Below are 15,031 nucleotides of genomic sequence, written 5' to 3'. Positions count from 1 at the left end.
TCCAAAGACGACGTCCTCCTTCGCTCGGTCCGGAGTTTTGTCCGAATCCCGAGGTACAACGTGACAGCAAATATACATCGGGATCAAATAATCGTTGTTTATTCCTCTTTCAGTTGTTTCTCCTGGATGTTTGCTCGAGGGACAAAGATTGCTTCGGTCAAAGGTCGATGAAGGTTTTTCTTTATGCCATGAGCTCGCCAGAGACTCTGGAAACAATTCCATGGGTTTGTTTTGAATTGAGAATTGAGTTTGTGTGTGTGTTTTTGTATGTTATTGTTTCCAAGTCACTTTCATGGAAGAGAAGAATGGATGTTTTCCCAGGCAGAATGAAAGAAGCATTACAGAAGCAACTGGGATTAATGATTTATGTGGTATTTGTGAGAGAGGGAAAGATTAGTAGTCATGTGATGCATACTGAAGACTTTAGGTAGGTAATTCGAGGGGAAAGGAGAGACAGGGTGTTCTATTAAAACCTAGTGATTACGGATGGGCGAAAATCCAGTTTTTTGTTGAAGATTTCCGCGCTAGATGTTCATTCTCGACTTCGCTTTTGAAGGCCACTTTCGTTCTAGTTCATTGTATATCTGCTGACCCGAGCAGCTGACTGTCGAAGGTTTCAGCCAAGGTTAAGGAAGACAAGGAGCTAAATTTACTTCACGAATATTTACTGGGAACTGTAAAGAAAAAAAAATATATATATATAAAGATAAAATCCACAAAGGAAAGGGAAACACTGGAGTGCTGCGAGGCCTTCCGACTGTTTGTCGTGCTTTGCTTAGTAGACTCTGCTCAGTAAAGGACGACAGACGGTCGAAAACCCTCATAACATTCCATTCATTCCATTTCATCATGCATTCATCTGTGTATATATTCATCGTTCACATTTTATTGATTCAGTTATACATACATACACACACACACACACACACATATATATATATATATATATGTATATATATATATATATATATATATATATATATATATATCTATATATATAAATATTAAAATCACAGTAGATGCGACTTCAGTGTATAAGCCAGATCTACGGAATGACGGGCAAGTTCGGTGCTGAATACTGCCTGTCATTTCTGTGAAAATTCGCTTATATATATATATATATATATATATATATATATATATATATATATATATGTATATATATATATATATATATATATATATATATATTCTCGTGGTCAGGTTGGCAACGTGACCTCGTTCTGATTATGGGACGAGGGTTCGTTTCCCGCTCCCGGACGGCATAATGACTTCAAATTTCTTGCACTTGGATCAAAGGCTTGGTAGTGGCAAGCGTATCCAAAAAGCGCGGAGAATTCGAGAAGTTAAGAGGGCACTGTGGGTATTACAATTACACGCACACACACATATATATGTATATAGCACACACACACAAACATGCAAAAACACACATACACATATACATGTGCGTTTGTGTGTGTTTTATGTACGCCACACACAAAGAGAACCAAAAAGTCATCACAAGAACAAACACAACAAACAAACAACCGCCCCTCCACTCTTTATAGAAAAGCCTACACGACAAACGAACCTTCAGGACACAAAGGAATTTCGTAACCGCCTAAAGAACGCCTAGCACCATCCCATATAATCATCGGGGCCGTAAAGAGATCAGTCAAACTTTCCCCCAACATTGTCCTGTTAGTGAGTGACTCTTCAGGGAAAACGTAAAGTTTGGTCTTGTTATCCACGTAACGTTGCCAACGATTACCTGAAAGGGAAGAGGATTCGAAGAGATTCCAACTCTCGTTCCAACTCTCATCAATGCAGAGGTAATCAAAATTCGTGGAACCAAAAAAAAAAAAAGGGAGGGGGGGCCTTTTTTAAAAGTCATCTTATCAAGATGGTCTGAGGTTCAGTGATGAGTTTCTTAAAAGGGAAAATGAAGGGAACAGGAAGACATTCTGATGATATTTACAGGTGATGATATTTTTGTCACGTTACAGCAGTAGAGTGCTTTATAATGAATCTGAAACGGAATCAAAGTAATTTATAGAGATTGAGAGAAGAATGTTGATTACTATACGAGCTTTCAAGCTTACCCAGAAGAATCTGAGTCCATGATACCTTAAAATTTAAGGCAATAATATCTTCTCTTAATTGGTAATATTATCAACCCATTATACAGCCTGAAACTGACTCTCATTTATATGTAAACAAAGAACCGGCATTGTTAGCCAAGGAAGGGAATATTCCTCTACTAAACAGTGAAAGGACTTTATTATTATTATTATTATTATTATTATTATTATTATTATTATTATTATTATTATTATTATTATTATTATTATTATTAAGCATACATCCATCAAGAGTCAGTGAAGATTCCTTGTATAAAAACCGAATTAAATAGCCTAGGAAAAGAGAGAGCCATTAAACGTGAAGACATACAATAATACTTAGGGTAATGTATAATAATGTATACTACTTGATACTTTTAATAAATCAAAAATGGTAATGAAATAAGCTGAATGTATAATTAATAAGGAGCAAATAAACGAAAAGTATGTGCCATCAACAGTGTGCCTGATAGCACCCTGTAACTAAGGATATAAAACAAAAGACTGAAGAATTTAACGATGATACATTATAATCTTATATGGGAGTCAGTTTATCATTCTTTTTAGTCAATGCTGACTTAACAAATTGTCAATGAATGTCTGTTTCTGCTCCATAAATCTTTGCTGATCACAAATTCTATTTGGAATCATACATTTCTCTGTCTGTTTTATGAGGTCATAAATGAGATCCTAGTGTCATAAAAAGGATATTGACATCATTTTCATACCACCAGAAAACAACAGGTCATTTTGGACAAAGGTTCTTTACTTATGCTACATGCTTTGGGATTTTTTACTGCTTCTGCGTTTTTTTAACTTTTATAGCCTTTCGGCCCTATAAATAGGAAGTCTGCCACTTCCTAATCTAACTTCACAAGGAAACAGATGCGGAATTCATCTAACTTCACTTTAACTTCACCAGAAAACAAATTGGATTTCATATTATCTTCAAGAGCAGACCTGTTCGTTTAATTTACCTCCAGGGAAAAATTCCTTTTATTTTCAAACTTCCCCAGGAAATCACTGAATTTCATCTTATCTTCCGAGAAATCGGAAAAATTCAATTTGCCTTCAGGGAAAAATTCCTCTTATTTTCACGAGAAACAGTTAATTTAATTTACCATCAGAAAAAATATAGTACATTTCAAATCTGACTTCAGGAGAAAAACATCAACAGCTCTAAAATAAAAACAGCATATCAGAATTTCATTCAAATTTACAGAAATTAAACCTGACCACTACACACCTGCACTGAAGCCTCGTATTGGCAAGACCACTGGAAGCGAAGAAGCCTGACGCTTTCGTTTGAAGCCCTGATAGAGTGTAACGACAGAGAATCATTCTTTTACAACCTTCTGCGGGTTCCATAGTGGAAGACCAACTCTGGCGATTCAATTGTGAGGATGGAAATAAACAAGTTTCATTCGTGTCCTGAAAGGGATAAAGAATGTGACTGTAGTGTGGGAACAATTGGTGTTTCACGGCCTCCACAGAGAGAGAGAGAGAGAGAGAGAGAGAGAGAGAGAGAGAGAGAGAGAGAGAGAGAGAGGTTACTGAAGACAGTTCAATTGTTATTTCACAGTCACCATCCAAAGCTTGAAAGAGAGAGAGAGAGAGAGAGAGAGAGAGAGAGAGAGAGAGAGAGAGAGATGGATGGCGTTTGATGTCAGCTGCTTTCCTGAGGCTAATAGCTGCACATGAATGAATTAATTGTTCATTAAAAGAGAAACCTATTCCAATAACATAATATTCCCAATCCCTGACCTTGTCTTTGACCTTGTCATTTGTTCAATGTTCATGATCCAGACGCAAGTTCGCCAGTCTGACCTTAGAGTGGTCATTTGTGACCACTGAAGCACAACACACCAGCCAAATATTTCCCCCAATTTGCCTTCAAATAACAGTAACAAGTCTTGAACGAAACACTAATTTATTCATTTTGAGTTTTTTTGGAATTTTACTCGGTCAGTGAAGTACAATAAGCCTCAAAAGTATAGGAACCAAATCCTTAATGTATTGATCTAAACAGGCTAACTGGTAACTGAGGAAATTTTCTTTGTTTTTCTTGCATTACTACCAAAACTTGCAATCTATTCAGCATTAAATGTACAATTTATGTTGTTAATGCAAAACTTTACTTTTTAAAAACTTATCTAAATAAGAACCTTACACATAACCATATTCTGACACCAGAAATAACTGAGAAATATATGGATAAATTCTGACTAAGCACTTTTGAGAGAAAGCTTGATATATTCTGAATACAATTCACAAAACTTACTTGTGTTTAGTGAGCGGAGCTATCAAATGCTCAGTTGTCAACTTCACTGATTGATGCATGGGGTCACGCTACCCACCTGTCAAAATGAATCACAGGAGAGCATGGAAATAAATCACATATTTAATAGAATTCTTATTAACTTAATAAGAATTGTTACTAGGCCTATGAAAATACTTACTTAGTAAGTTGCAAGCTGTGCGTACCTAAGCCTTGACACCTCTTCACTTAAAATCCACCTTCTGCATTACTGATATCATAATCAGTTCTATTCTTAGGCATCCAGATAATATATCAAAAACTCCCACTTCTAATTATTTCATCTACTAAAGATTTTTCCTCTACAAAATTAAAATACTATTTTCGAATTTAACCCAACACGAAGTCTAGTCAGTGCTTGGATAGGTTACCATCACTTAAAGCCAATAAACCACTTGAAACTTGGAGCGCAGTATGGGACTAGCAACCTCATTCCTTTATAACCTCTTGAAACCTGAAATTACTTTGAATTTCAAACAGTTGTGTCCACTGGGACATGGCTAAGATGCATAATGGCCCAATATATGAATATGAATTAATTTCTGTTTGTATTTTTCATATATCCATTCTATATGGAAATTATGTTGTCGGATATCTAATGCACTTCGAAAGGATGACACACAAAGCAGACATGATTTTAATGTCTATAAAAATTTTTTTTTTAAATTAAAGATTATTTTATTTTAGTATACTACTTATTTACGTTATCGTATCGAATAAATTCACAGTTTGTGCATGAGTGAATTCAGCACTGAAATTTGTTGACTCCAACAGATTTTTATGTTAGGAACTATATTGCCGTTCATAATAATATAAAATATTTCATTAACTCATTAACACTTACAGGCCGGGTTAAAATATATATTAAGCACACCCCTAGACCGGGCAAACTTTAAGGTTGGCCAATTAAAAAAAAAAAACAATGGAAATAGGAAGATATAAAATTTTCTGTACCTTCCACGGGAAGTTGAAAGTGAATATTTCCAGCCTTGTGCAGAGCCTCTTTTCCAAGACAGTTGTAATAATATGCTATTTTTCAAGACAGTTGTAATAATATGCTATTTTTACCAAGTTATAAATGTTTTTTTCAAATAATTTTTTAAATTTATTTGTTTTAAAATTATAATTACAGCTCAGACAATATCATAACAGATAAGAACTAAAATCAGTAACAAATTCTAAGTATATATATATTGGTAAAATATTTACAACTCAAATCTACAAGCAAAGATGCAGTGCATTTACTGCCCTTTCATTGTACTTAATAATTTACTTAAATTTTATCCATGTATTTATTAAATTTAGTTTGTTAATTTATTTATTTTTTCTTTTCTAATAAACGATATCTTCTGTCTGTATTTCCTATTACCTTCCGTTACTTCTTTCAAATGAACACTATATTCTTTGGAAGCTTCAATTTCATGTCATTGACCCTTGTGGGCTTGTTCCATATGAATAGAATTCATCTTCTGAATAATAACAATAAAAATAATTAAACTAATATCTGCATCTTAAAAATATATTCATTGGATAGACAAATAAGCAGCTAATATTTCGTGAAGACACCTTTGAATTTCGTCAAGGCTAGACACGAGACATCTTCACTCAAACGAAGACGCTGAATACACAGTTGGCCAAATAGTCTTAACTTGCTTTTAACTTTGGTGACGGAGTTAGTGACTGACTAATTGATTTAAAGCTATTCAGCATTGCGTCTGCAACGAAAGTTAATGACGAAGAGGAAGAAAGGGAGCCTTCGTTTTCGTCGATATGCTGAGCTTGGATCTGGAGAAAGGAGATGCTAGCTGAGTTATCAGTGAACTCTTTAAATCTATGAGAATCAGTCAGTGTTAAGCCTTTGTAATTATACCTGGATTACGTGACACTTTCTCACAATAAGACTGATATTTGTTAGCCACTTGTTATGGCATTACCTAAGTCCTGGTTGCTAATTCTCTCTGTAGATCAACTTGACGACCAATGATAATAATTCCCCTCTGTCCAATTAGCTACAGGAGAATTTTTTTAATGCAGCTGCGGCGGAAACTATGAATATTAATATGTACTTCGACCAAACCATCCATTAAACAGCCCACGTCACATTCATATTCAACGAGGGACGAATGATTAGTGTATAAACCCATTTCGCAACCTATTTTCAAAACCCTGGCTAAAATTCCAATTAATGTGAGAGTTATAATGAGAGGAGACTCACAGGTAAAGCCCAGGTAGGGAAGGGGGAGTTACCTTGTCAAGGCCAGAGAGACCCAGACCCGTTCAGGACCAAAGCAAAGTCAGCCTCTAGGGAAATTACGAGCTTGGCAGGGGGGAGGGGAGACCTTTGAGAAATTTGTGTCTAATGTGACATTTCCAGTGGGGGAAAATGGCTTTGCCCGGGGTATTAATGGGCATTTCTTTCAATTCCCGACTTAATTTCACGTGTTCTATATGTTCTTGATTACATTACCTTCCTCTCGTCATATCTAAATATATATTTTGATGTGTCTGGCTTAGCATGTAAGTACGTACATACACGCGCATGGAAAGATTTTCATCTCTAGGGTATAATGATGTGGTAAGCAGCACCGTCTCTCAGAGTAACATTGGATAAAAATAGTCTCGAGGAAATAATGATTTTTCTTTAAAATCCACCTAATAATTTGACGAAGCCTCAAGGCGTCATTAAGATGACATGGATGTATTATTTTAGTTTATGTATATTTCCAGAGTTATGTATTATCTTCTTCTTATGGGATCCAGAGGAATTATGTGCTTTCCCAAATTCACCCAGAAACTCGACATTTAGGAACTGTCACATTCTTCAATTCCTTCTGCATTCTGGGTCATACTGACATAGCAAACAGGTGCCAATATACCAACGTATTGAATTTATCAACATTCACAAATCAGTCATCTGTACTTTGCTTTATATTACAGTCTTTCAAGGTTTGTAATTTATAAAAGAACTTTGTATTCAGGCTCTTAATGGATTCGGGACAGCAGAGATAATGTTTCTCTTTTTCCTAAATGATGTCTGTGTACAGGTTAAGATAATTATAGTACCAAAAGACACCACTGGAAACAGACTGAGCTGCGTAGGACAAAACGTCCTTATAAAATTACACGAGGATTATGATGATGAGAATAGTGACATCCTTGCGGAGATTATTTTTCTCGTGAGCGGAGAGCATTAAAATGACTCAGGAGGGCAAAAACTCGACAATGCCAACCTTAGGGGCATATTCTCATCCCCTACCCTTGGAATAAGCCTGAAATCTTACTGCCTGAAAGGAACGTTTATTATGAGCGTCTTCATGTGACTGGGGCTTGATTAAATTGAGTGTCTGCATTCATGAATATTTAAAATCTATAAATTAATGAATAAAGAAAGACGAGGAAGGGTGTAACCCATAAATGAATGTGGCACGGCAGAAAAAATAATAAAATAAAAAATTGAACCGTAGGGTAAATTCATTAGCAGGCAATATAGCCTATAGATTCTCGTGCCAAAACTGCTCCGAATTTCTTGGAAGAAAAAGAACAACAACAGAGGATTCCTGGAAGGCCTTCAAAGAGGATCACGAAGCCTTCACAAGAAGGGGGACGAAGGACTTTAATCTAATTTACCTTGCCCAGACCGTCCGGGTAAACAGTGAATGAAACTGATATATTTATGCAAACGAGAATGAAGTCAAATACTGAGTGATTTGGAATGACAAAAATCCAAAGTTAGATATACGAAAAGGCCTCATACATTTCAGGTCTTAAAGGAAAATGAAGAATGTGAACTGAAACCGAAAGAACAGTGAGATGAAAAATGAATTAGGAGCATTGCTCCTTTGGTACATTAAACTTGAATTCAATTTCGTATACATACAATAATCTACCTGAAATTATTACATTTGCGCTAATGCATTTCGACGCTTCAGAAAACAGTTGCTTATCATCAATAATTTTCTACTCACCAGTCTTCCTTTCTCTTTATTGCGACACTTTCACTAAATTCCTCTCTCTTTCCACTTTCACACGTCACCCACCGAAAGAAAGAAAGTAAACACGTAAAGAACGCGCCGAAGAAAGCTTTCTGTACAGCGTATAATGCTGTATAAAACTCACAGCCACGGCCCATGAAACTCTCAGCCACGGCGGTGCCAGACACACGATCATGGCTAACTTTAACCTTAAATAAAATAAATACTACGCCCGGCTAGAGGGCTACAATTTGATATGTCTGATGACTAGAGGATGGATGATCAACATACCAATTTGCAGCCCTCTAGCCTCACTAGTTTTTAAGGTCTGAGGGCGGACAGAAAAAGCGCGGACGGACAGACAAATATCCATCTCAATAGATTTCTTTTACTGAAAGCTAAAAGTCAGCTGGGGTTAATCAAACCCAAACTCATATATGAATATTCTCACGAATGTATTCTTATCCTAGAATACCAATCATGAATACCAAGGGTATAAAATAAATCCTCGTATATAGAAATATAGAACAGAGTTCTTGCAGAATACATTTCCCATAAAATTAACGCGAATTGATGCATAGAGAATACACTCAGAAATGAACATACGAATGTATTCTTACACGGCATAGCATTCTACAAAATTAAAGGGTATGGAATAAATTCTGAAATAAATACTCATAAATAACTGTGAAGCCTAAAATAGATTATAGAGATTTATAAAGAATAAATCATGTATCAACATATACAGCATAAACTCTGAAATTGAACCTCATAAATATTTGTGAAATTTATAGTAAATTAAGGTGAATCAAATGATAAACAATAAATAGTAATTTAATGTACATAAACATTTAATGTACATAAAAATTTACGGCCTACAATGAATTTAATGAGATCTCAAGCATAAAGAACGAACTACTATCCATTTCAGGGAGCGCGAGTCGTCGTTTTACTCAAATATCTTTCAAACTGATTATTTGACCGAAATAGTACTTTGACACAGTGTACAAGACACCCCCCGCTAATTTTTGGTAATATAGCGCGTTGTCAAATAGTGTTAGTTAAGGCGTTTACTTTTGACTTACATGGTGTTACCAAGCATCGCCAAACTATGGATTCGAACGTCCTTTATCCCCATCCGTCCCTCCCTCCCCCTTCCCCTCCTCATCCCTCCCTCAACCCACCTTCCTGGCCTCCCCATCTCCGGCCCCCACTCTTTCATGTCTATGGGGAATAGCGGACGTTCGATTGCGTAGATTAGTCCTCCTGAGTCATGCGACTGTGCCTTTAAAAGTCAAGAGTAAACGCCTTAACTAACACCATTTGAGAATGCACTATATTATCCAAAATTAGCGGGAGGTGTCTTGTACACTGTGTCAAAGTACCATTTCGATCAAATAATTAGTTTGAAAGATATCTGAGAATAGGATGACTCGCGGTCCCTGAAATGGATAGTAGGAATTAATATTCTAGAAATATTTGTGAAGCCTGAAATATTATAAAGAATATACTCGGAAATTCATATTCATGAAATGTTTGTAAAACTCAAAATGTTATAAAAGAAAAAACTCGGAAATTAATAGTAATGAAATATTTGTGATGCCTAAAATACTATAAAAGAAAAAACTCGGAATTAATACTCATGAAATATTTGTAGAACCTAAAATATAAAAGAATAGACTCGAAAATTAATAATCATGAAATATTTGTGGCACGTAAAATATTATAAAAGAACAGACATAGAAATTAACATATAAAATATTTGTGGAAACTAAAATAGATTTAATAAAGATAACAGCATGAGGAATAAATTCTGATCTGAAAATTCCTTACGAATATTTCTAAGTGTAAGCCTGGTGAAGAATAAACTCCACGTACACTTCCCCTTCCAACCCTCCCACTGGCCCCCCCCGCCCCAACTCCTCTGAAGAGGAAGGAAGAAGACTAAGCTTAGCCAGGTCTCCCAGGCAGACCGGAAAAGTGGGCCTTAGCGGGCTAAAAGCACACCATTTCGGGGCTCCTGGGACGGTGGGAGGACCTTGTCAGAAGCAGCAGGTGAGACGTGATGGCAAAACAAACATCGTAAGTCGATGCTTTAGAAAAGAATATTTTTCGAAAAGAAAATTGTAAAGAAATATGACGCGTTATGGAATGTTAAATATCTTGCTCGTGGAGTTTAGCGGAATTTTTTTTTAAGATGGTTTCTTTAGGTTGAGAGAGAGAGAGAGAGAGAGAGAGAGAGAGAGAGAGAGAGAGAGAGAGAGAGAGAGAGAGAGAAAGAGAAGTGTTATTAAAATGCATCTACTTGTTAGAGTATAACTTTCAGGCGTTTTTCATTGAGAGAGAGAGAGAGAGAGAGAGAGAGAGAGATAAACTGATCACATATCTCTTAGCATATGGCCTTCAAGTGTGTTTTTCATTATCAGGTCAAGAGAGAGGAGATGCCCCCTTATTGCTTGAGAGAGAGAGAGAGAGAGAGAGAGAGAGAGAGAGAGAGAGAGAGAGAGAGAGAGAGAGAGAGGAGAGAGAGAGGACTCTTTACTGCCATTTGTCATATTACATATTAGAGGCTTACCGCTAAAGTCGCAGGTACAGAATTATGTTGCTTCCAGTTCCCTAAATAATTGAAGGACTAATTATGCTTGAACAAACCGAAAGTTCATTTACTCAGCAAAATGTTTTGGGGGAGTTGGGAGAGAAACGAGAGATTAACTGCTGAATGCAAGTGTATTTATGTTTGACTTTCTTTTTTTTTGTTCTTTAAACACTTGAGGCGAAAAAAGTGAAAAAATAAGGCAATTGTCGTTGTGAATCTACCCGAAAGAGAAGCAAGAAATTTTATTTTACGCTGAAATCATCTATACAGAGATTATACCATAACCCTGTGCCTTTTAAGACCCAGAGTTTATAGGCCAGCCCTACGAGAGCTGTTAATCAGCTCAGTGGTCTGGTTAAACTAAGATATACTCAACTTTTCACCTCAAAAACCACCAAGTAATTCATCAATACCTTCAGGCCTTCTTCACTTTCTGGTATATCAATCAGATTATCCCCTCTCATACTTATTCAAGACCCATAAAATATTTCCCCCAGCTCTTAAAAAGAATATTGTCAGATGCTTAGATAAGGTGATTACTTATACTCTAAGGAAAATTAGGTATTTATGGTTTGGACATGTCCTTCGTCCTACCCCGGGGGGAACTATGAGACAGGAAGCTGAAGATTAGAGGAGATTTGTGAAAGTGAAAACAGGAAAGCCATAGATGGCACAAATTTCTGAGCAATCTTTCAATTTTTTTATATTTTGTGAATCATTTAATGATGCTTTTTAATAGGTAGCTTTATACTCAATTGATCATTGAAGTTATATAAAATGGTTTTTTTGAGAGACAAAGTAATGTTTTTGGGCAGCCAACTCCCATAAAAAATACCAGATGCCTGTTCCAGTAATAATGAATAGAATTAAAACTATATCTTTTTAATCCTATTAACCATGGATAAACGAACAATGGTTTCATCAGTTCAAAGGTCACAAAAGCCCATTGACGGGATTATACGAACAATCAGACGGAAGAGGAATACAAAACACAAGCCTTAGTCCTCCCGTAAACCTTTTAAACACAGGCCAAAAGACTAAATACCTGACTTATCCCAAAACCAGTGCGTCAACGACAGCCACCAGACAGAACACAGGTCATGAGAAAGGTCCCCCAAAACAGACCTAAACAGGAAGAAGAAGGAAGAGACCTTCCACCACCAGGTATAACAGAGGTCCACAAGAAAGGCGCCCCAAAACAAGGTCGACGCAAAAGACCTACAGATCTAAAAAGGAAGTTGAAGAAGGAGAAGGAGGAGAGAGGACGGAGGAGGAGAAGGAGGCAGGAGGATATCAAACAGGAGGAGGAAGAGGTCCCCAAAACAAAGGTCGACGGGAAAGACCTGGATCTAAAAGAAAAGAGGAGGAGGAGGAGGAGGAATAGAAGGAGGGAGAGAGACCTTCCCCTCTCCCCCTAGCTGAGGAGGAGGAGGAGGAGAAGAAGAGCAACAGCAGCAACCAGCAACCAGCAGCAATCAATGCATAAGAGGTAACATCACTTGAAAATGTTCCAGCAACGGCGTATAATTGGCTGTCAATCACCCACTATTTCCCGTCACTCACGAAGCGCTTGTTAGACGCCCAGTGGGATGATGGCGCAAGGAGATATTTTTAGGGTCACATGAGAAATATATGTGTATTGATTCCTTCACAGGTTCTGGGATGTTTTTTTTTCTTACTTTTTCCGTTTTCATTTTCCCTCTTGTTTTTTCTCTCTAGTGTGTGTACGTGTGTGTGTGTTTCAACTTTGTTTATAGGTAGATTATGTTTGTGTGTGTTTGATTTTAACTTATACTTGCTATGTATATTATGTGAATATAAAATGTGTAAGTTTTCATAAAACGTAAATACACTCACACACATACAGTGCGTATAAATATACGTGTGTATATATATGTGTGTGTGCGTGTGTGTGTGTCTGTGCATATGCTGACATATTCATTATATTTACTAATTCTCGGTGAGTCAGTTTTGCTTTACAAATAGTATATGATCTCAGGCTTTATTTTCAAAAAGATATTGTGAATAACATGTGAATATTTGATGCTAAAATTTTCCATTATTCAATGAATTTATCATCTCTAAACTCCATACCTAAATAACTTCTTTATTTCCTAAAAAAAATCTGTAAAATCTATTGTAATTCTTTTTACTAGATACTGAACTACCGCCCACTAAAGGCTTCATGTATACTGTATAAGTAACTGAAAAAAAATTACGATAATCCCTCACTCAAACCTTGTACACTCACGTTCATGAATGCCATTGCAAATGCACGACAGGAAATTGCATTCGTCATTATTTGCTGTTGAATCTCATTGCAAACGCTCTGTCATTCTTTTTTCGAAATTCTATTTTATTTTCTTTTTTAAACTGTCAAGTTACCGAACGGTCTATAAGTACCCAGTGTCATAGATTTTAGTTATATTTTTGTTATCAAGGATTGATGTACATTGATCAAATCAATATTTGGAACAAGCTTTGGTAAAGCAGATACAAATCACTCTCTCTCTCTCTCTCTCTCTCTCTCTCTCTCTCTCTCTCTCTCTCTCTCTCTCTCTCACACACTTTAGTCATTTAAAAGGTTCAATATAACTCTCTCATTTCAGTTAGTTATGAGATTTCCTTACTGTATCATTTTCTCTCTCTCTCTCTCTCTCTCTCTCTCTCTCTCTCTCTCTCTCTCCTAGCTTTTTTCTGTCTCTTTCCAGCACCTGCAGAACCGTCATGAGCGCTCGTTTCCAAAGCATTCTGCCAATCTCAATTTTGACAAACGATTAAACGCAGGAGTTCATGTGATAAATTGAAGTCCAGTTTTGTCCATTTTTTCGAGCGAGGCTCCATTCAGCTCTCTCTGAGCCGACAGGAATTCAGCATAAGAGGTCTCTGTTTTTCATAATGAAAGGCACATACAGTCGCTGTGGAGGTATTAATGAGATTTTTACATTTCTGGCATTTTCCATTCTATATATTTGATTTTAAAATGTTTAAATTTTATGTAAGTTGTTAGTGGGAGTATACGTCTTTTTGCTGATATAAAATTACTGTCTGTCTCTCTCTCTCTCTCTCTCTCCCTCTCTCTCTCTCTCACACACACGCAACGTTCCTGCTCTTAGCTCATGACTGAGGAACCAGCGTTCGAATCCTGAACAGGGCGTAGAATGGATGCGGTATGGGTTGCTTCCCGAAAAATCTACTACAGTATAATTAAAAGCAGGTAGAATTAACAAGTATGAATAATGATATAACGCACTATTTCCCCAGTGAAAACAAGTCACGGAAACCACAGATGACAAATTTTGACGATTCGAGACAAGAAAAGAAAGATTTATTTTTTTTTTTTTGGTGATGCAAAAATATTTACCACTGATTTTAGACGCCATATACCACTAAAAGCTTTGAGTAGAAGTTAATCCCACTGCTGCCATCACGACATCTTGAAAACAATGAATTAAAAGCATCTTGTATTTGTATATCTCTTCCGTGGTCTTATACGGCGTTAGTGTATCACATTCCAAGGATTAATCTCTGCCTTGGCGAGTAATGCACCAAACCGCGGCCTCCCTTTCTGTGCTCTGTAATTGTGGTGGATTCTACCCCGTGTTAATGTATTAATGCCCCGGTACGCGGCCTTTGAATACCCACCCACCTTTCCATTAAGCTTGTGGTGAGATATTATGCATTAGTATACTGATCTTCGAATGTGCGTGGTCATGCTTGCTTAAGAATCGTATCTTGAACTTTTAATGTTAATTTTAATCATACAAAATGATCATTCTGGACTAAACATATGGACTGTCTTGGATATCTACAATCATCAGGTTAGGAAGGAGAGTTATTATCAAATTTTACAGTTGTTCGAATTATATATATATATATATATATATATATATATATATATATATATATATATATATATATATATATATATATATATATTTTTTTTTTTTTTTTTTTTTTTTTCACAAGTCTGGGAGCATACTTGCTTTACAAACCTTTTAAGATAATATAACTTTTGCTATCAAATATCAGGATTAACACTTTA

General features: G+C 36.3%; 1 protein-coding gene across 1 annotated transcript in view; it reads left to right on the top strand.

Moving 5' to 3' along the window:
* Positions 1–12,404, top strand: part of LOC136855289 (uncharacterized) — an 18,768-nt gene extending 6,364 nt beyond the window's left edge. Inside the window, exons 3-5 of the mRNA XM_067132193.1 lie at positions 114–224; positions 1,703–1,814; positions 12,052–12,404. Of these exons, the coding sequence (XP_066988294.1) occupies positions 114–224; positions 1,703–1,814; positions 12,052–12,404 (576 nt within the window). The remainder of the gene's footprint in view (positions 1–113; positions 225–1,702; positions 1,815–12,051) is intronic.
* Positions 12,405–15,031: the final 2,627 nt, after the last annotated feature.

Source organism: Macrobrachium rosenbergii, chromosome 31 (genome assembly GCF_040412425.1).
Source record: "Macrobrachium rosenbergii isolate ZJJX-2024 chromosome 31, ASM4041242v1, whole genome shotgun sequence".
Lineage (NCBI taxonomy): Eukaryota > Metazoa > Arthropoda > Malacostraca > Decapoda > Palaemonidae > Macrobrachium > Macrobrachium rosenbergii.
This window is presented reverse-complemented; position numbering and strand designations above follow the sequence as displayed.